This window comes from Thalassophryne amazonica, chromosome 10, assembly GCF_902500255.1.
Source record: "Thalassophryne amazonica chromosome 10, fThaAma1.1, whole genome shotgun sequence".
In the NCBI taxonomy this organism is placed as follows: domain Eukaryota; kingdom Metazoa; phylum Chordata; class Actinopteri; order Batrachoidiformes; family Batrachoididae; genus Thalassophryne; species Thalassophryne amazonica.
This window is the reverse complement of record NC_047112.1, coordinates 93,774,392-93,795,463: the sequence shown is the minus strand read 5'-3', so window position 1 is coordinate 93,795,463 and position 21,072 is coordinate 93,774,392. Positions and strand designations below refer to the sequence as shown.

Below are 21,072 nucleotides of genomic sequence, written 5' to 3'. Positions count from 1 at the left end.
TTGAAGTAAAACACTGGTAAATATTTAGATTTTTAAAACGTGAATCAATGCAATGTACAAATATTTCAAATATTTACGACATGTAATCATGCAATACACATCCTAGTGCAGTACTTCAGTGGATGATATATATATATATTCTGGGTTTTTTTAGGGACATACAGTAAATAACCATGTGTTGAATGTACAAGCTGTAAACAGATACTCAGCATATCGGTGACACACAAACCATTTGACATCATTTATTTCAGTCTCATACAACAAAAATCCTTTGTTTGGTTCTTAGCTAATTTATTGAAAGATGATTGTTTCTCAGTTTGATTCATTTTATCTGAATTTTCCAGTCAGAGCTCCAACGTGAAGTGATGTCCCAAAGAACCTTTTCCAAATAAGAGGTTGGACATTTTCCAGTTCTGACTTGTCTGGAACTCAGCCTTCATCAATCAGTATTTTGGTCTGTCTTCTGATTCTCATTACTGACTTAAACTTGATGCTTTTGCCTCCTGTGTAAGGTCCTGCCACCTGTCGCTGCCTGTTTTTGGAGCCCACCAATTTCGCCCTCATGTTGGAAACATTTTTGAAGCCTGTTACTCAGACTGTCAGTTAAACTTGTCCTGGGGCTTCTTCTCTGTTTTTAAGATTGTTTGTGTCTCTTTACGACACATCCTTCTAGCACGTTAGCATTTATTCACTTTGTTTCTTTTACTGGGGGAGGTGATGGTCTAGTGGTTAAGATGTTGGGCTTGAGTCCAGAAGATCATGGGTTCAAATCCCCGCCTGACTGGAAAATCACTAAGGGCCCTTGGGCAAGGCCTTTAATCCCCTATTGCTCCTGGTGTGTAGTGAGCGCCTTGTATGGCAGCACCCTGACATCGGGGTGAATGTGAGACATAATTGTAAAGCACTTTGAGCGTCTGATGCAGTTGGAAAAGCGCTATATAAATGCAGCCCATTTACCTTTTACCATTTACTCCTCAGATATATTGCTACCCCCACCCCCCCAAAAAAATACAACCCTTACTTTGATATGGTATGTACAGTTGTAGTGGAAAGTTTATATACACTCATCATGGTTATGAGTGTCATGTTAATTTTGGATTTTAAATATTTCCCTGAACTGTTCTGTTGTCAGGGTGGAATAATTCTACAGCAAACATCATTAATTACTTTAAAAAACAAGAATTAGTTGAGCAAATGTGAATTTGAATTTTGGACCTTTTCTAATGTAAACAGGGACAAAACTTTACATACAGGGTCATATTGTCAGGTTTTGGGTTTGTGCTCTGTTTTATTGTATATTTTGTCTTATTTTTGGGGGTGGGGGGGGGTTGTCGGCTCTTTGCCTGTTGTTTTCTGCTTGGGTTCTCTCTGTCTTTCTTTTGGTGGTGGGCGTTTCCCTTTGTCTGACCACACCCCTGTTCTAGTCGCCTCCCCTCACACCTGTCCTTGATTTGCTGCTTGTCACTTGGGTGGATTTAAGACTCTGTCTTTGCTCTGGTCCTTTGCCAGATCGATGTGCCTAGAGCCTTCTTTCCAGCCTTTTCGTGTACCATTGCCTTGCTTCGTGTTGCCTCATTGTGTTTGTGACCACCTGCTAGTTTTCCTCGACCACGTCTCTCGCCTGATGATTGTTGTACTTTTGCTCCTGTCTGACTGCCTTACCGTGTACCGACCCCTGCTACTCAACCCAGTAAAAGAGTTAAGCCTACAGTTCGGTGAGTTTGTGTTCTGCATTTGTGTCCAGCCAGTTGTCAACACCGAGCCTGATAGATCAATCTGGCCAACAATGGACGCAGCAGACACAAACGCATACCAGTTGGCGGTTCGCCACCACAGTAAGCAGTTAGCTCAGCAGGAGGACCAGCTTGCTGCTCTCGCCTCTGGGATTAGCGATTTGGCTAAACACCAGGATTCATTCATGTCCTCCTTGAGCACGCAAATGGAGCAGCTCTTAGCAACCATGAAACATCAGGCTTCTACTGATGCGGCTCCAGTTAGTGCCCCACTTACGGGACCGTCCGCCGCTCCATCGGCTTCCTTAGCCACTCCGAGTTTTTACAACCAGCTCTCCCGGCCAGAACATTATTCCGGGGAGTCCGGGGACGTGAAGCCGTTCATTACTCAGTGCGAATTACATTTTGAACTGATGGCACCCATGTTTCCAACAGATAGAACAAAAATAGCGTTTGTGATTTCTCACCTTTCTGGTCGAGCCGCGGCGTGGGCCACTGCAGAATGGAGCCGTAATTCGGCCGCTTGCGCCTCTCTGCCAGCATTCACCAGCGCCTTACAGCAGGTATTTCAACATACTTCCCTGGGGCAAGAGGTGGCGCGCTCTCTGATGAGGCTGAAACAAGGCAGCCGCCGGGTGGCCGACTACGCAATAGACTTCCGCATCCTAGCGGCAAAAAGTGAGTGGAACCCGGTGGCACTCCACGATGTTTTCATCCAGGGGTTGGCCGACCACATCCAGGATCAGTTAATCGCAATCGATTTGCCAGAAGATCTGGATCAACTCATCACGCTTGCCATCAGGACTGATCGACGGCTGTTGGACCGGCCGTGCCGGGAGGCGCGTCTCCATGCCCAGCACTCGTCTACGCCTCCCGTTCGCGCCAGCGCTCTCAACCCGTCCAGCTCTAGCTCGCCCCACAGTGGTCTGGAAGAGCCCATGCAGTTGGGCAGGACCCGCCTGACAGTTGAAGAACGAGAGCGATGCCGAGTGGAGGGACTTTGCTTTTACTGTGGACAGTCAGGTCATTTGGTCACCAATTGTTCTGTAAAGGGTGCCCCAACGCCGCCGAAAGTGGTATTGTGGGTGAGTCAAAATTCTATTTCCTCTGCCTCCCCACAGAATGAGATATCTATTAATTTGGTTTCTGATTACACCTCATTATCTATTCCTGCATTCATTGATTCTGGCTCTGATGCTAACATGTTGCTGTCTTCTCTTGCCAGGTCCCTCTGCCTTAAATTATATAAGCTCTCACGCCCTTTGGCAGTGCATGCGGTGGACGGCCATGAGCTGGGCCAAATTACTCACCGTTCCCAAACAGTTCGTATGATTATGTAGGAAAACCATTCAGAATCCATTAGTTTCCATATTTTTGACAATATGACTCACCTGGTAATTTTGGGGCATCCTTGGTTACAACGCCATAAGCCAAGTTTAGACTGGACCAAGGGGAAAGTCGAGGCTTGGGGGCCCACATGCAAGAGTTCCTGTCTGATACAGCCCGTCCCTACTCAGTGTAGTACTACTCCTGATCTTGCAGGTCTTCCTGACTGTTATCATGATTTAGGTGCTGTTTTTAGCAAACCTAAAGCTAAATCCTTGCCCCCCCACCGCGAATATGATTGTGCAATAGAGCTCCTTCCGGGGGCTACTCCTCCACGGGGAAAATTATTCTCCCTCTCGGCTCCAGAGCGTGCTGCAATGGATGAATATATCCAAGAATCCCTCGAGGCAGGTTTAATCCGTACATCATCTTCACCGGCGGGGGCGGGGTTTTTCTTTGTTGAAAAGAACGACAAATCCCTCTGCCCTTGCATAGATTATTGGGGCCTCAATGAAATAACCATAAAGAACCGGTATCCTTTGCCGCTCGTGTCCTCCGCATTCAAACTTTTAGAGGGGGCCAAGATCTTCACCAAACTCGATCTGCGTAACGCGTATCACCTGGTGAGAATCCGCTCTGGGGATGAGTGGAAGACTGCATTTAATACTCCTTCTGGTCACTACAAGTATCTGGTGATGCCTTTTGGTCTGACTAACGCTCCCGCAGTGTTCCAAAATTTAGTCAACGACGTGCTACGGCAGTATCTGAATAAATGCATTTTTGTTTACCTCGATGGCATCTTAATCTTTTCTCCTGATAATGAATCCCATAAGCTTCACGTACGTGCTGTACTTCAGACCCTGCTCCGAAATAATCTTTATGTCAAAGCCGAGAGGGGCGAATTCCACCGCTCCACAGTTTCGTTTTTGTGTTTCATAATTTCGGAGGGCGAGATCCAGATGGATCCTGGGAAAATCGCGGCGGTTCGAGATTGGGCTGTCCCAAGCAATCACAAGGACGTACAGAGGTTCCTGGGCTTTGCAAATTTTTATCGCAAATTTATTCGTAACTTTAGTACGATCGCAGCCCCGTTACATGACTTAACTTCCTCACTGCGGTCATTCCACTGGACCCCCGAGTGTGACCAAGCTTTTCGGAACCTAAAGCAACGGTTTACCACGGCCCCGTGCTACTCCTTCCTGACCCCGCCTGGCAGTTCGTGGTCAAAGTAGATGCTTCTGATGTGGGATTCGGGGCAGTGCTTTCCCAAATGAAGGCCTCTGATACTAAATTACATCCATGTGCTTTCCTGTCTAAGAAGCTTACCTCAGCTGAGCGCAACTATAGCATTGGTGATCGCAAACTGCTGGTGGTAAAAGTGGCCTTGGAGGAGTGGCGCCACTGGTTGGAGGGGACACAAGAACCCTTTTTGGTCTGGACTGACCACAAAAACCTTGCGTACCTGTGCACAGCCAAAAGATTAAATGCCTGGCAGGCTCGTTGGGCCATTTTCTTCAGCCGATTTAATTTTGTTTTATCTTACCGCCCAGGATCAAAGAACGGTAAACCGGATGCGCTGTCCAGGCAGTGGGACACCTCTGACACGCTGGAGGGGCCTGATACCATCCTCTCGGATAAATGTTTTGTGGCCGCCATTACGTGGGAGATTGAATCCAGGGTTAAAGCAGCGCAGGGCGATGCACCGTGCCCCCCCGGGTGTCCACCCGGTAAATTATTTGTGTCCTCAGCTCTTAGGGGTGATGTAATTTGTTGGGCACACGACAGCCGGTTTTCGTGCCACCCAGGTATCAAGAGAACAGGGTACGTGATCAAGGAACAATTTTGGTGGCCACGCATGTTGTCTGACGTAACTGAATATGTTAACGCCTGCCAAGTGTGTGCTATGCACAAGACATCCACGCGCCCCCCTGCGGGCACCTTATTGCCGTTACCCGTGTCTGTACGCCCCTGGTCACACATAACCATAGATTTTGTTACCGGTTTACCACCCTCAAAGGGCAACACAATGATAATGACAGTGGTGGATAGACTCTCTAAGATGGTTCATTTTATACCTCTGGCCAAGCTACTTTCCACGAAAGACACTGCTGAAGCTTTGTTAATTCATGTTTTTAGACTGCATGGTCTTCCACAAGACATAGTGTCTGACCGCGGCTCTCAGTTCGTCTCGCAATTCTGGAGGGAGTTCTGCCGCTTGCTAGGGGTCACCGCCAGTCTCACCTCTGGTTACCATCCCCAGGCCAACGGGCAGACCGAACGCCTTAACCAGGAGTTGGAGAAGGGACTCCGGATCCTCTCATCTCAGCATCCCACTACCTGGTCATCACAATTGGCTTGGATAGAACAGTCTCCCCACTTCCTCTTCCGGTTTCTCTCCTTTTCACGTAGTGTATGGTCATCCACCTTCTCTGTTCTCATCCACAGACTTCCACTCCCCGGTGCCATCCGCCCTGAGTCTTATCCTGCGATGCCGACGAACCTGGGAGCGGGCTAGGAAGGCACTTCTCCATTCGTCTGCGGAGTATAAAAAGGCTGCTGATCGGAGGAGGTCTGTGGCACCCGCTTATGCCATGGGTCAACGCATTTGGCTGTCTATGTGTCACCTGCCTCTTCGTGGCATGCCCCGCAAATTGGCTCCCAGATTCGTCGGCCCATTTCCCGTGCCCAGGGTTATTAATACTGTGTCTGTCCGTCTCCGTCTCCCTAGGTCTATGAGAGTTCATCCCACATTCCATGTTAGCCATCTCAAGCCTGTTAGGTCCAGCCCTTTGTGCCCTCCTGCCGTTTCCCCGCCTCCCGCCCGGTTTGTGGACGGTGGGCCCGCCTTCGCGGTGTGGGGCCTGGTGGCCTCTTGGCGGCGGGGCCGGGGGTTCCAGTACCTGGTGGACTGGGTGGGTTACGGCCCCGAGGAGCGATTGTGGATTCCCTCCCATTTTGTTTTTGACCCCGCTCTGATCCGGGACTTCCGTGCTGCTCATCCTTCTGCTCCTGGGCCGTCGGGGGTCGGCCCTTGAGGAGGGGGTACTGTCAGGTTTTGGGTTTGTGCTCTGTTTTATTGTATATTTTGTCTTATTTTTGGGGGGGTTGTCGGCTCTTTGCCTGTTGCTTTCTGCTTGGGTTCTCTCTGTCTTTTTTTTGGTGGTGGGCGTTTCCCTTTGTCTGACCACACCCCTGTTCTAGTTGCCTCCCCTCACACCTGTCCTTGATTTGCTGTTCATCACTTGGGTGGATTTAAGACGCTCTCTTTGCTCTGGTCCTTCGCCAGATCGATGTGCCTAGAGCCTTCTTTCCAGCCTTTTCTTGTACCATTGCCTTGCTTCGTGTTGCCTCATTGTGTTTGTGACCACCTGCTAGTTTTCCTCGACCATGTCTCTCGCCTAATAATTGTTGTACTTTTGCTCCTGTCTGACTGCCTTACCATGTACCGACCCCTGCTACTCAACCCAGTAAAAGAGTTAAGCCTACAGTTCGGTGAGTTTGTGTTCTGCATTTGTGTCCAGCCAGTTGTCAACACCGAGCCTGATATATATATATATATATATATATATATATATATATATATATATATATATATATATATATATATATATATATATATATATATATATATAATTTTGGATTTTTTGCCATTTTTCAGAGAATATAAATAACACAAAAACTTTTTCCACTCATGGTTACTGCTTGTGTGAAGCTATTTATTGTCAAACAACTGTGTTTACTTTTGTTAAATCATAATGACAACAGAAACTACCCATATGACCCTGATCAAAAGTTTACATACCCTGGTGATTTTGGCCTGATAACATGCACAAAAGTTGACACAAATGTATTTGAATGGCTACAAAAAGTAACCATCCTCACCTATGATCTGTTTTCTTGTAATCAGTGTGTGTATAAGAGGTCAGTGAGTTTCTGGGTTCCTGACAGACCCTTGCATTTTTCATCCAGTGCTGCACTGATGATTTTGGTTTCTGAGTCACATGGCAAGCAAAAGGGAAAGCAGTATTAAAATTGCTTATTGATTGAAAATTAGGGATTCTGTTGGAACCAGCCTGCAGTTAAGTTGACCAACAAAGATTTCAGTAACAACTGCCTTGAAAATTGTTCGGGATGCAAAGAAAAACCCACAAAAAACTAAGTGGTGTGGCTGTTTCAAGATGCACAATAAGGAGGCACTTGACGAAAAATGGGCTGCATGGTCAAGTCACCAGAAGAAAACTATTACTATTCAAATGAAACAAAACATCCCACTTACAATACGTCAAGCAGCACAGAGAACAAAGTCATTTGGAGTGATGAGACCAAAATTTAACTTTTTGGCCACAACCATAAGTGTTACATTTGGAGTGGCATCAACAAGGCCTATGATGAAAGGTACACCATTCCTACTGTGAGGCACAGAGGTGGACCACAGATGTTCTGGGATGTGTGTGCTACAAAGGCACAGGAAACCTGGTCAAAATTTGTCAGGATGAATGCAGAATGTTACCAGAAAATACTGGAGGAAAATTTGCACTCATCACACCAGAACCTGCGCATAGGACGTACCTGGACATTCCAACATGACAATGATCCAAAATACAAGGCCAAGTCAACCTGTCATTGGCTACAGCAGAATAAAATGAAGGTTCTGGAGTGGCCATCTCAGTCTCCTGACCTCAGTATCATGGAGTCACTCTGGGGAGATCTCAAACATGCAGTTCATGCAAGGCAGCCCAGGAATTTACAGGAATTGGAGGCTTTTTGCCAAGAAGAATGACAAGCTTTACCATCAAAGAAAATAAAGAGCCTCGTCCACAGCTATCACAAAAGACTCCAAGCTGTCATTGATGTTAAAGGGGACAATACAGGGTATTAGGAAATGGTGTGTGTATGTAGTTTCTGTTGTCAATATGATTTTAAAAGAGTAAACACAGTTGTTTGACAATAAATGGCTTCACACAACCACTAACCATGAATGAAAAAAAGTTTTTGTGTTATTCATTTTATCTGAAAAATGGCCAAAAAAAAAAAAAAAAAAAAAAATTCTGCCTGGGTATGTAAACTTTTGATTACAACTGTATAAACACACAAGCTGCACCACAACTGGCCACTTTTGGAAACCATCAACAAGCATCTGGCATAATTCTGGCTGAATATCTGAACACTTTTCTTGGCAGAATTTTGCATTTGGTCCTTGCATGGCCCTGGCTTTTAAGCATTGTGTACAAATTTTCAGTAGGGTTGAGGTCAGAGCTTTGGGAAGGCTATTCTAGATGTTTAATGCTAGCTTGCTTTATCCAACCCACAACCAGTTTTGATGTGTGTTTGGGATCACTGCACTGCTGGAACACCCAATTGTAGCCAAGTTTCAAGTCTCTAGCTGGTGATTTGAGGTGATGTTAAAGAATTTGGAGATAGTCCCCCTTCTTCATTATTCCATATACTTTGTGCAATGCACCACTACCACTGGCTGCAAAACAGCCCCAGAACATGATGTTACCACCACTGTTGGGAAGGTGTCGTAACACGGACCCACAACAGGGGGCGCAAATGAACGGACAATGGATAAGACAAAGAGTAACAATTTAATGTTGTGAAACGCACAACTGGATACAGACAAGGATAATGCCAATTAAACACAAGGTGACGTGCGGGCAGGCTCGAAGATAGGAGACCTCTGGCGATCGGAGAGCCGGGACCCACACAGCTTCCACCACCAACGGCCTGAAGAACACCGGAGCCGCCAAGTCCTGAGTCCCCAGGTGGTCACCGTCTTCTGTTGCAGACCCTGGTACTGCTGGCAGAAGATGAAAAACAGTTAATGGTGAGTGTGTATCCACACACCCAGTAATCCATAACCTACAGATCTTCGAGGAGGGAAAACCTCCACCTCCGATACAAAGTCACCCGTGCAGCTCCTGACAGTGGCTCCTTGGATGGAGTGAGAGGCGAAGACGTCGTAGACTCTCACTGCACGCCAATCCAAAAACACTGAGTCCTCAGGAATACGGCTGCACACAGAACAATTAGTTAACACTAATCACAGCAGAGAATTACCTTAGACGGTAGCTGATTTCTCGGCGAGGAGGTGGAGTAATAATCTGGCTTTTGTAGGGACGTTGGTGATTGGTGACAGCTGGTGTAAATGAGTGACAGCTGTCACTCTCTGTCTCGGCGCCCTCTCATGCTTGAAGCCCACACTCCAAGCAGGGCACCGACTGGTGGTGGTGGGCCAGCAGTACCTCCTCTTCAACGGCCCACACAACAGGACCCCCCCCTCAACGGGCGCCTCCTGGCGCCCGACCAGGCTTGTCCGGGTGTCGGCGGTAGAAATCGGCCAGGAGGGCCGGGTCCAGGATGAAGCTCCTCTTCACCCAGGAGCGTTCTTCGGGTCCGTACCCCTCCCAGTCCACCAGATATTGAAAACCCCGGCCCTTCCAACGGACGTCCAGGAGCCGACGAACAGTCCATGCCGGCTCCCCGTCGATGATACAGGCAGGAGGTGGTAGGGGTCCAGGAGTGCAGAGTGGTGAGGCATGGTATGGTTTTAACCTGGAGACATGAAACACTGGGTGAATCCGCAGTGAAGCTGGGAGTTTCAGCTTCACTGCGGCCGGGCTGAGGATCTTGATTATAGGGAAAGGTCTGATGAACCGGTCTTTGAGTTTTTGTGATTCAACCTGCAGTGGGATGTCCTTAGTTGACAACCACACCTCCTGCCCAGGCTGGTATGTAGGGGCCGGGGAACACCGGCGATCTGCATGGGCCTTAGCCCTCGTTCGGGCCTGCAACAGGGCAGAACGGGCGGTCCGCCACACCCGGCGGCACCTCCGCAGGTGGGCCTGGACCAAGGGGACCCCGACCTCTCCCTCCACAAGTGGAAACAATGGGGGCTGATACCCCAAACACGCCTCAAAAGGGGAGAGGCCGGAAGCAGATGAGACTTGGCTATTGTGGGCGTACTCGATCCAGGCCAGATGGTCACTCCAAGCCGCCGGACGCGCGGAGGTTACGCAGCGGAGGGCCTGTTCCAACTCCTGGTTCGCCCGCTCTGCCTGGCCGTTCGTCTGTGGGTGATACCCGGACGAGAGACTCACGGTGGCCCCCAGTTCCTTACAAAAACTCCTCCAGACCTGCGAGGAGAACTGGGGACCACGATCCGAAACGATGTCCGATGGTATCCCATGCAGACGCACGATGTGGTGGACCAGGAGGTCTGCTGTCTCCTGGGCCGTCGGGAGCTTCGGGAGGGCCACGAAGTGGGCCGCCTTGGAGAACCGGTCCACTATCGTGAGGATGACGGTGTTGCCCTGGGACAGCGGGAGGCCCGTGACAAAGTCCAGGCCGATGTGAGACCAGGGGCGATGAGGCACAGGCAGGGGCTGGAGGAGGCCCCTGATCTTATGATGATCCGCCTTCCCCCTAGCACAGGTGGTACAGGCCTGGACATAGTCCCGGACGTCGGCTTCCAGTGATGCCCACCAGAAGCGCTGCTGGACCACTGCCACGGTCCTACGCACTCCGGGATGACAGGAGAGCTTGGAGCCGTGCCAGAAGTCCAAGACGGCAGCCCTGGCTTCTGGTGGGACGTAGAGTCTGTTCTTAGGACCGTTCCCCGGGTCCGGGTTCCTTGCCAGGGCCTCCCGGACGGTCTTCTCCACGTCCCATGTGAGGGTGGCCACGACAGTGGACTCGGGAACGATGGTCTCGATGGGGTCTGACAACTCGGCCTTGGCTTCCTCTTCGTGCACCCGGGACAGTGCGTCAGATCGTTGGTTCCTAGTCCCGGGACGGTAGGTGATCCGGAAGTCAAAGCGTCCGAAGAACAGGGACCAGCGGGCTTGCCTGGGGTTCAGCCGCTTGGCGGTCCGGATGTACTCCAGGTTCTGATGGTCCGTGAAAACCGTGAAAGGCACCGTACCTCCCTCCAACAGGTGTCTCCACTCTTCAAGAGCCTCCTTCACCGCAATGAGTTCCCGATTGCCCACGTCATAGTTACGTTCAGCGGGGGTCAACCTGCGGGAAAAGTAGGCACATGGATGGAGAACCTTGTTGGACTCCCCGCTCTGGGACAGAACGGCTCCTATCCCTGAGTCAGAGGTGTCCACCTCCACTATGAACTGGCGAGTAGGATCTGGCTGCACCAGAACTGGTGCAGACGAAAACCGGCGTTTCAACTCCCTAAACGCGGCTTCGCACCGATCCGACCAGGTGAAGGGGACTTTAGTGGAGGTCAGGGCAGTCAGGGGGCTAACAACCTGACTGTAACCTTTAATGAACCTCCGGTAGAAATTTGCAAAGCCGAGGAACTGTTGCAGCTTCCTACGGCTTGTTGGTTGGGGCCAATCTCTCACCGCCGCAACCTTGGCCGGATCCAGGGCGACGGAGTTGGAGGAGATGATGAACCCCAGGAAGGACAAAGAAGTGCGGTGGAACTCACACTTCTCGCCCTTCACAAACAACCGGTTTTCTAGTAACCGCTGCAGGACCTGACGTACATGCTGGACATGAGTCTCAGGGTCCGGAAAAAAGATGAGTATATCATCCAGATATACGAAGACAAACCGGTGCAGGAAGTCCCGCAAGACGTCATTAACCAATGCTTGGAACGTCGCGGGGGCATTAGTGAGGCCAAACGGCATGACCAGGTACTCAAAATGACCTAACGGGGTGTTAAATGCCGTCTTCCATTCGTCTCCCCTCCGGATCCGAACCAGGTGGTACGCATTCCTAAGATCTAGTTTGGTGAACATTTTGGCTCCATGCAGGGGCGTGAACACCGAATCCAACAGGGGCAACGGGTATCGATTGCGAACCGTAATCTCGTTCAGCCCTCTGTAGTCAATGCATGGACGGAGTCCGCCGTCTTTTTTACCCACAAAAAAGAAACCCGCACCCATCGGGGAGGTGGAGTTCCGAATCAACCCGGCAGCTAAGGAGTCCCGGATGTAGGTCTCCATCGATTCGCGTTCCGGACATGAGAGGTTGTACAATCTACTGGACGGGTACTCAGCGCCCGGGATCAAATCGATGGCACAATCGTACGGTCGGTGCGGGGGAAGAGTGAGTGCCAGATCTTTGCTGAAGACGTCAGCAAGATCGTGGTACACCTCGGGCACCGCCATCACATTGGGGGGGACTTTGACCTCCTCTTTAGCTGTGATTCCGGGTGGAACCGAGGATCCAAGACACTCCCGGTGGCAGGTTTCGCTCCACTGCGTCACCACCCCAGACGGCCAATCAATCCGGGGATTGTGCTTCACCATCCATGGAAATCCCAGAATCACTCGGGAGGTAGAAGGTGTCACAAAAAACACGATCTCCTCCCTGTGATTCCCAGACACAACCAAGGTCACGGGCTGTGTCTGATGTGTAATTAACGGGAGTAGAGTGCCATCTAGTGCTCGCACCTTCAATGGTGAAGGCAGAGCCACCAGAGGAAGCCCTACTTCCCTGACCCATCTGCTATCCAGCAGATTCCCTTCTGACCCCGTGTCTACCAGTGCTGGGGCGTGAAGGGTTAAATCCCCACTCGGGATTGTTAGTGGGATTCGTGCTGATTTATGGGTTTTCCCCATGTACATATTATGGCCCACCCTTAACCCAGTTCCTAAGGATGGGCGTTGGAGTTTGATCGTTTGGGCAGTCTTTTAACCTGTGCTCACAAGAGCCACAGAAAAAACACTCCCCGCGGGCCAGCCTCCTTTGTCTGATATTTGATTTTAATTTGGCCCTGCTCGTGTCCATAGCTTCGCCAGCAGGGGGAGCTGTTGCCACACAGAGCCCTCTGGCAGTGGAACGTGGGGAAGACGACACCCTTTCGGACCCGGAGGAAAGAGGGACGGCTTGAGCCCGACCACGCCCCCCGGCCTGCTCCAGACGGTGTTCATTCAACCGGTTGTCTAAGCGTATAACCAAATTGATAAGCCCATCGAAATCTTGCGGTTCCTCCTTAGCCAGCAGATGCTCCTTCAGGACCGGAGACAGTCCGTTTACGAAGGCGGCGCGGAGCGCAACATTATTCCAGCCGGACCTCGCAGCCGCGATGCGGAAGTCGACTGCATAATCAGCTGCGCTTCGGCGCCCCTGTCTCATTGACAGCAGCACGCTCGAGGCGGTCTCGCCTCTGTTGGGATGATCAAACACCTGTTTGAATTCCTGTACAAACGCAGCGTATGACGTCAGGAGCCACGAATTCTGTTCCCAAAGCGCCGTAGCCCAGGCGCGTGCCTCACCTCGAAGCAAATTAATCACATACGCCACCCGGCTGGCATCTGATGCGTACATAACTGGACGCTGTGCAAAAACGAGCGAACACTGCATTAAGAAGTCTGCGCACGTTTCGACACAGCCTCCGTATGGTTCTGGAGGGCTTATGTAAGCTTCAGGGGACGGTGGGGGGGTTTGTTGAACGGCCAGTGGAATGTCTGTCTGTGGCCCAGGGCCAGCAGGAGGAGTCACTGCAGCAGCGCTCGAGTCGCGCGCTTCCACTCTGGCGGTGAGAGCCTCCACCCTCCGATTGAGGACTACATTCTGCTCGGCTACCAGATTTAACTGAGCAGTGAAAGCGGTAAGGATTTGCTGCAGATCACTTACCACGCCTCCTGCTGACGCCTGCGCTCCTTGTTCTCCCATTGGCTGTTCAAGCTGTGGTTGACGCCCCTCGGGATCCATGACGAATGGCCGAGAAATCCTGTTGGGAAGGTGTCGTAACACGGACCCGCAACAGGGGGCGCAAATGAACGGACAATGGATAAGACAAAGAGTAACAATTTAATGTTGTGAAACGCACAACTGGATACAGACAAAGATAATGCCAATTAAACACAAGATGACGTGCGGGCCGGCTCGTAGATAGGAGACCTCTGGCGATCGGAGAGCCGGGACCCACACAGCTTCCACCACCAACGGCCTGAAGAACACCGGAGCCGCCAAGTCCTGAGTCCCCAGGTGGTCACCGTCTTCTGTTGCAGACCCTGGTACTGCTGGCAGAAGATGAAAAACAGTTAATGGTGAGTGTGTATCCACACACCCAGTAATCCATAACCTACAGATCTTCAAGGAGGGAAAACCTCCACCTCCGATACAAAGTCACCCGTGCAGCTCCTGACAGTGGCTCCTTGGATGGAGTGAGAGGCGAAGACGTCGCAGACTCTCACTGCACGCCAATCCAAAAACACTGAATCCTCAGGAATACGGCTGCACACATAACAATTAGTTAACACTAATCACAGCAGAGAATTACCTTAGACGGTAGCTGATTTCTCGGCGAGGAGGTGGAGTAATAATCCGGCTTTTGTAGGGACGTTGGTGATTGGTGACAGCTGGTGTAAATGAGTGACAGCTGTCACTCTCTGTCTCGGCGCCCTCTCATGCTTGAAGCCCGCACTCCAAGCAGGGCGCCGACTGGTGGTGGTGGGCCAGCAGTACCTCCTCTTCAGCGGCCCACACAACAACCACGTTTGACAGTTGATACAGTGTTTTAAATTGCCATCTTTACTCCTCCAAACATACATTGTCATTGTGACCAAATAGGTCTTTTTTCTCGTCTGATTATCAAACAATTGACTTGTTCATGTGGGCAGCAACAAATTTCAGTCTAGCTCGAAGGTGTTGATTTTGGAGCAGTGGTGAATTCTTTCTTGGTCGACACCCTCTCAGGCCATGGTGATGTGAAACTAGCTTTACTGTGGACAGTGATGCTGATGTTCCAGCAGTTTCTAGTTCATGACAGGCCTGAGTCTTGGCTGTTCTGGGATTGTTCCTGAACATCCTAAGGCTATCTCACAGCCTGCAACAGCCTGGATGCCATTTGCAGGCTGCGACAGCCTGCAGATGGCATCCATGAGGAAATTTGCACAGTGCAGTGCAAAGTTCGCAGCTGTTCACCATCCCCTTGCCTCAGTTGCAGAGTGGCGCTCACGCATCACTTGATTTTTGAAAAAAACAAACAAAACTGCACTATAAACTCCTTTGCCAAATCGTCAGGTGGACACCTCGCACCCCTCACCACTTAGTCTATGTGACTCAGAACTTGTGCAACATGTGGACAACGTGTGAGGGTATGACACATACTTTTCCTCTTATATGATCAGAGAGGAACATCGCTTCTGGAAATGGCTGAACGAGTCCAACAGCATCCAACCACCATGCCCTGCAGCCGACTGACACCCACTTCCTGTGCAGGTATGTGAGCAGGCTGGAAGCATCCTTTCCAGCCACGGATGAGCTCCTCAGACCGGATTATTGTGTTTACCTCTTTTTATTTATTTATTTATTTTTGATGACGTTGAGAGATGCAGCTCCTGGTCATCATTATTCTATCATTATTATTAGTCTGTCTGTAAGTCTGTAAGTGTTTTTTCACAATTTTCTTCTTGTTTTTTAATCATAATCTAGTTATTATTATTTTATAATTATTTGCAGTGCCTTTTCTGCCTAAAGTCGGGGGAATTTTTACAACATCTTTCACATAATAACAGTGTAATAGTCCACACTCATTCTGAGCACTGTGTGCACAAACATGTCACATTTTCAAGCGTAGCAGTGGTGGCAAACATCCGTGAGAGTGCACATCCTTGTGCCTGCAAAGATTTCGCCAGTGGCGCTCAACTTTTGCGTGTGTTCTGCGTGTTATGTGTGCGCACTGCTCCAGATTTGCAGTCATATTTTTGCCGCCACTCCAGACAACATTCAGCGGACAGTCGGCCGCCATGGGTGCACGTGTCGGGAAAAACAATTCAGTGAGATTCCACATGATAAATTATTGCCTTTTCACCTATTTTCGTGTGATTTTGTGTCTCTGCCTACTCTCCACCAGTTGCGCATCACTGAGTTACTGGCCTAACCAATTTCCTCTCATCTGAGGGTGACAGTTTGAGTCTTTTTCCAAACCTTGGCAAAGTGGTGACACATCTGAGCAACTTGCATTTATATAGAATTGTTTGAACTGATGATCTTGGAATCTGCAATTGTTTAGAAATGACTCCAAGAGACCTTCCCACCTTGTATAAATTTAAGGTGCCCTGACACTTGCATGACTTTGATCTGCGCACTTGCACACACATCGCTGTGTTGATCCCACCTGCTGTGTTCTCAGCTGGATGCCATGCTTTGTTTCACTGGATGCCACATGTTGTGCGCTGGATGCTGCGTATATAAAATAATTATTTCGTAGCAGATTAATCATTTCTCTTCGAGATGGCTGTTGAAAACACATCTAATCCCTTCCGGAATCACAGCGGGCTCACTGAACGAGGTGGAGAAAGCATTTGGAACAGTCTAAAAGGTAATTATTTGTCATGTTTATATTGTAGTAACTTTGTAAAACAGTTGCATGTTCTTTCCTTCTTGTATGCAGCTGCAAAAGTATTTTTATGATAAATTTAACATCTCGTTATAATCGTTCAGATGAGCTGTGCTGTGATGGGGTGTGTTGACGCAATCACTCGCATTCACACGCAGTGTTTTTGAATTGTTTGTGTAATGTTCATGTGAAGTTCACATAATTAATGCGTGATGGAGGTTTTGAATATTTCAAAATTTTCTTTGCACACTTGCACAAAGCTGCACACAGTTTACAACAAGTTTGAGACGGGTTTACTCTCATGCACTGCAGAGTGTGTGCAAGTGCGCGGATCAGGTGTAAGTGTCAGGGTGTCTTTACACTTCTCCTTCTTAGATTGTCAATGAGTTCTTTGAATCTTCCCATTGTTCTGACTATTGGTCAGTCCAATGAGTGCTGTCAAACACATCCATTTCATGCTGGCAAAAAGAAACTAACAGTTGTAGTCAGTTGTGATCACTAACGAGGAGTTAATAGGCCTTGGCCATGTCACATTAAAAGACACTGTAGAACCTTCAGCACCACCTATTAAAAGATTTAAGTAAATGCATGTAAATGTTTGACCCTGTATGTATAATTTTGACCCTGTATGGATTAGAGAAGATCCTAAATAAATTCAAATGATGTATGCTGTACAATCATTCCACCCTGGCAAAAGAACAGTTCAAAGATATCAGGGTTCATAAAGAGGCTGAAAGCCACTTACTGAGGCATGATTCCTGATCTGGACTTGGACACTGTGCCTTCTCCTTCTGAGTCTGATGATGAAGCTCCTGCAAGGACATTAGAAGAAGTTAATTATTCAAGACTTCTAACACATTTCAAACATCTATGCAATAGTGAGGAAAAAAATCCTCATTGGAAAATTTAAGCAGTTTTCTTTTAAAGGTATCGTATGTCCGCATATATGGGAAAATTATGTATTTGAAATGTTTCTTATTTGTCCTTTGAACTTTTTATGGCCATAAACCAGCAGTGTGCCCACTATCCAACACACATTCTGACACACACTACAGCAGCAATCTGTATCAACATCAGACCACTCAAGTCAAGTCTGGGAGCATGTGCTGGTGCAGTGTTTTGCACCATTCATGGCACCATTGAACTGCCTTGTGTCTTGGATGGCAACCACTCAGGCAGACAATCAGTCCATTCTCACCTCTGAAAAATAACCACCTATCTCCTACAGCTGGATGAAGTGTGGGCAGCCCCATGGTTGTCTCAAGCCAGTGGGGTTCTCAATACTCATGCATCTTTGTGCTGGATCACACATAGAGAAACATGACACATAGCCACAATGTAGAAGCTGACGCTCCCTCACAATGCAAATGACTCTCCTCATCTGAGTGTCCCTACATATCGTTCATTTGATACAACATCATTCCAGCAGTACCCAGGATCTTCCAAAGACACCTAGCATGAAAGAAATCCAGTCATTGCCTTAGTTCATTGGTCAATGTGTTATGTGATTGGACGCAGCCCGGAGAACCAACCAGCGTTTGAAGGACCCAGTATGAAATAAGCAGAGCACGGTACAAAGGATAACTAAATTTAATTACATAACAGTGATGTGGAAAATATAACAAAAGAGTGCGCGGTCTGGCGTGGTGGTGAAACGGTGTGCTCCCAGCAGCACTAACGGTCCGGAGCCAGAAACTGTTCGGACCCAAGGACCCCGCCAACACCCCCCAGGTGGCCGCGACAAACCGAGTCTGTGAAAGAAGAAATCATCATGTGAGTCCACACTCCACACACAGAGAGACCGCTCAAAGGTGTTCACAAACAGCAAACACTTCCTGGCTTAATTACTAATCAGCTTCCCACCCTGCAGGCATGGAACACCCTGTTCACAAACTCAACTGCAGTGGAAGCTGATTAAACGACTAACATAACAGCTCAATACAATAAGGTGTGAGGGACACCACATTTACTGACTGTATAAATGTTAGTCACAAAACCTAACGTACCTCAGGAAGTGTGCTGACGAGCGTGAGACCTCACCCCCTCCTCTTTCACAGACCATGCATCAAACCTGGACGTTCTCTGCATCCACTGATGATGAGATGGCTCTCGAGACGACCATCTCACCCGTCTGGTCACAATGTCGAGTCTCTGGCAAATACACACTGTGTACTCCAGACTTAAATGCCACCATGCTCCAATCTGTGTAGATGCACCACAGCTGTGAGTCCTGACGAGCTGCACTTGATCAGCCTCAGGTGATCAGGGTGAGGTCCTGAAAACTCAGCCACACAGCCACTCAGTCCTAAACGCGTACCACCTGGAAGGAAAAACAAAAGACAGCACAGAAGACAGAAACAAAGGCAGCCAGGCACCCCCAGCCACAACACAATGTCCAAGTTTCACAACCATAAAGTAAGACAGGTAGCACCAGGACCCTAAAGATTTGGACCTACAGTCTCCTACAAAGGTATCAGCACTGCCAAACAACTCTGTCAAGTGATTCTTTCCAGGTGTCTCTCAATCTCAAAGACCAAGGATCCAGAGATATGAGAGATACGTTCATACCTCTATAAGACTGACACTTTCACCACATTCAGATACGCTTCTGATGGTCTTGTCCAGGAAGTCATTAAAAGCTGGGATCTTAGCCTTGATCTAGGGCAATCACAAACCCATAGACTCTCATTCCTCACTTAGCTTCTTAAGTGCTGCAATTGTGGCATCCATTGATTCCACAAATATCACAGCATCGTCTGAGAATTCAAGATCAGCAAACCTGTCCTCACCAACAAAAGCACCTAAGTGGTTGGTTTCCACAATCCTACCCAGCCCCCAGTCCACACAACCATTGAACAGTGTAGGACACATCCCCGATGAAAACTGAATGTCAAACAAAGACTGATGTTATTCTTTTTCTATTTTGATTTAATCAGATTGTTTAAATGCTGGAAACAAACAATAAAAGGAAAATAGTAAAGCTTATACATATTGATGAGAAGAATATACACTGCTTTGGGACAATTGTGCAGCTGTTAAATCATGTTGTTCTGAAACTAGAAAGTTGGTGGACCAATCTCCAAATGATCCCTTATGCCAAAATGTCTGTGAAAAAGTAATGGAATCCCAAGAAGCTCATTGCCCAAGCCCATTGATGAACAGAGCACTCTGTGCTGAGTCTGCACATCACCTTGAGTATTTGTTTGAATACTGCCATACTCTATATGTGCACACTCACTGGCCACAGGAAGGTGAGACTACAGTGGCCATGGGCTTACAAAAATTAGATAATCGATGGTTGGGAAAATGTTGTCTAGTTACAATTTCTGCTGCAACATTTAGATGTTAGGGTCAGAATCTGGCATAAACAACATGATAACATGCCTTGCATTGCACCCACAGTTCAGGCTGCAGGTGGTGCAACATTGTGGCAACTGTGTGATACTACATTATGGACCAAAAGGTCTGAGCAATGTTTGCAGCACCTTGTTATGCAGTGAAAAATTCAAGGAGCTAAGGCAGTTATACGAGTAAATGCAAAAGGGGTTCAACCCAACCCCACCAAGGTGTACCTAATGAAGTAACCAATGAGTTTATGTATATGTGTCAATCAAAAGCTGGTAAACACAAGACTTAATTAATTAGTTGTGTGTACAGTGGAGAGGTGTATAACAGACACAGTGCTAAGGTGATAATTAGGCTCTGGACTGGAAAACATTATAGAGTCCTTATCCTAATCTCCAAATGATGTGCTTTGAATTCTGACCTTCGATGTAGACCTCAGCAGAGGTGTTGTCTGCTCCCAGACTGTTGGAGGCCACGCAGGTGTAACGTCCTGTATCGTCCTCAAATGCTTCAGCAATCACCAGCGTGTGCAAGTCACCATCCCTCCAGATTTGAATATCAGGAGAGTTGTGCAGCTCACGGCCCTCACAGAACCACCTAACAAAAGATGAAATTTGCAATTTTTTTTAAATAGAGGATGTGCACATGATGTCATCCCTCTCTGCCCTCTTGTTTAGACCCCAAAATGATGATTGATCTTCACAGAGGTATTGTTGCTGTAGGAATTGAAGTCATATGCAAAATTCTGAGGAGTCAGAATTTGTAACTGAAGCATCCTTATGCAGATTTCTTCCATCTCTTTGGCCCAGTCCCAGTACTCTCCCTTTGCCCAGCCACTTCACCCTTCACTATAAACCCGAATGTTCAAATGAATTAAAAAGATTAAGATTTCTTAAAACTCAAAGTTTTAAGAAAATGTTCTACTTACTCAAATATTTCAAGTTTGTGTAACATGCTCTTGCTTTTTAAATAAATTCAACTCAGAATTTTTGATTGACTTGAACTAACTGTATATTAAGTAAGCAAAACTTCAAAGCATAATTTAAGCACAACTTAAAAGAATTAAGTAATTATACAGTGGTCCCTCGCTATAATGCGGTTCACCTTTTGAGGCCTCGCAGTTTTGCAGATTTGGTCCAATTTTGCATGCTTTTTTTTTTTTTGCAGCACATTGTGTTCTGCGTCCTCATCAAGCAGGCCAGTCGCGGCACCGCGAAGGGAGAGCATGCACATTGTGTTCTGCGTGTCTGTTTATAAGAATCTTCTTGCCCATAAGAAAAAAGAGCGCCAACAACTACCCATAACTGTGTTCTTCACTCGGAAAAAGACACCTGCACCAAGGTGTCACTCAGTGGAAAA

General features: G+C 48.1%; 1 protein-coding gene across 3 annotated transcripts in view; it reads right to left on the bottom strand.

Annotated features, from left to right (window-relative positions):
* The window catches only part of palld (palladin, cytoskeletal associated protein), a 310,327-nt gene that overhangs the window by 167,044 nt on the left and 122,211 nt on the right, over positions 1 to 21,072 (bottom strand). For all 3 annotated transcript variants that reach the window (XM_034180537.1, XM_034180538.1, XM_034180539.1), the window contains exons 3-4: positions 20,135 to 20,310; positions 17,114 to 17,180 (exon numbers count right to left, since the gene is read on the bottom strand). In XM_034180537.1, coding sequence (XP_034036428.1) covers positions 17,114 to 17,180; positions 20,135 to 20,310 — 243 coding nt within the window. The remainder of the gene's footprint in view (positions 1 to 17,113; positions 17,181 to 20,134; positions 20,311 to 21,072) is intronic.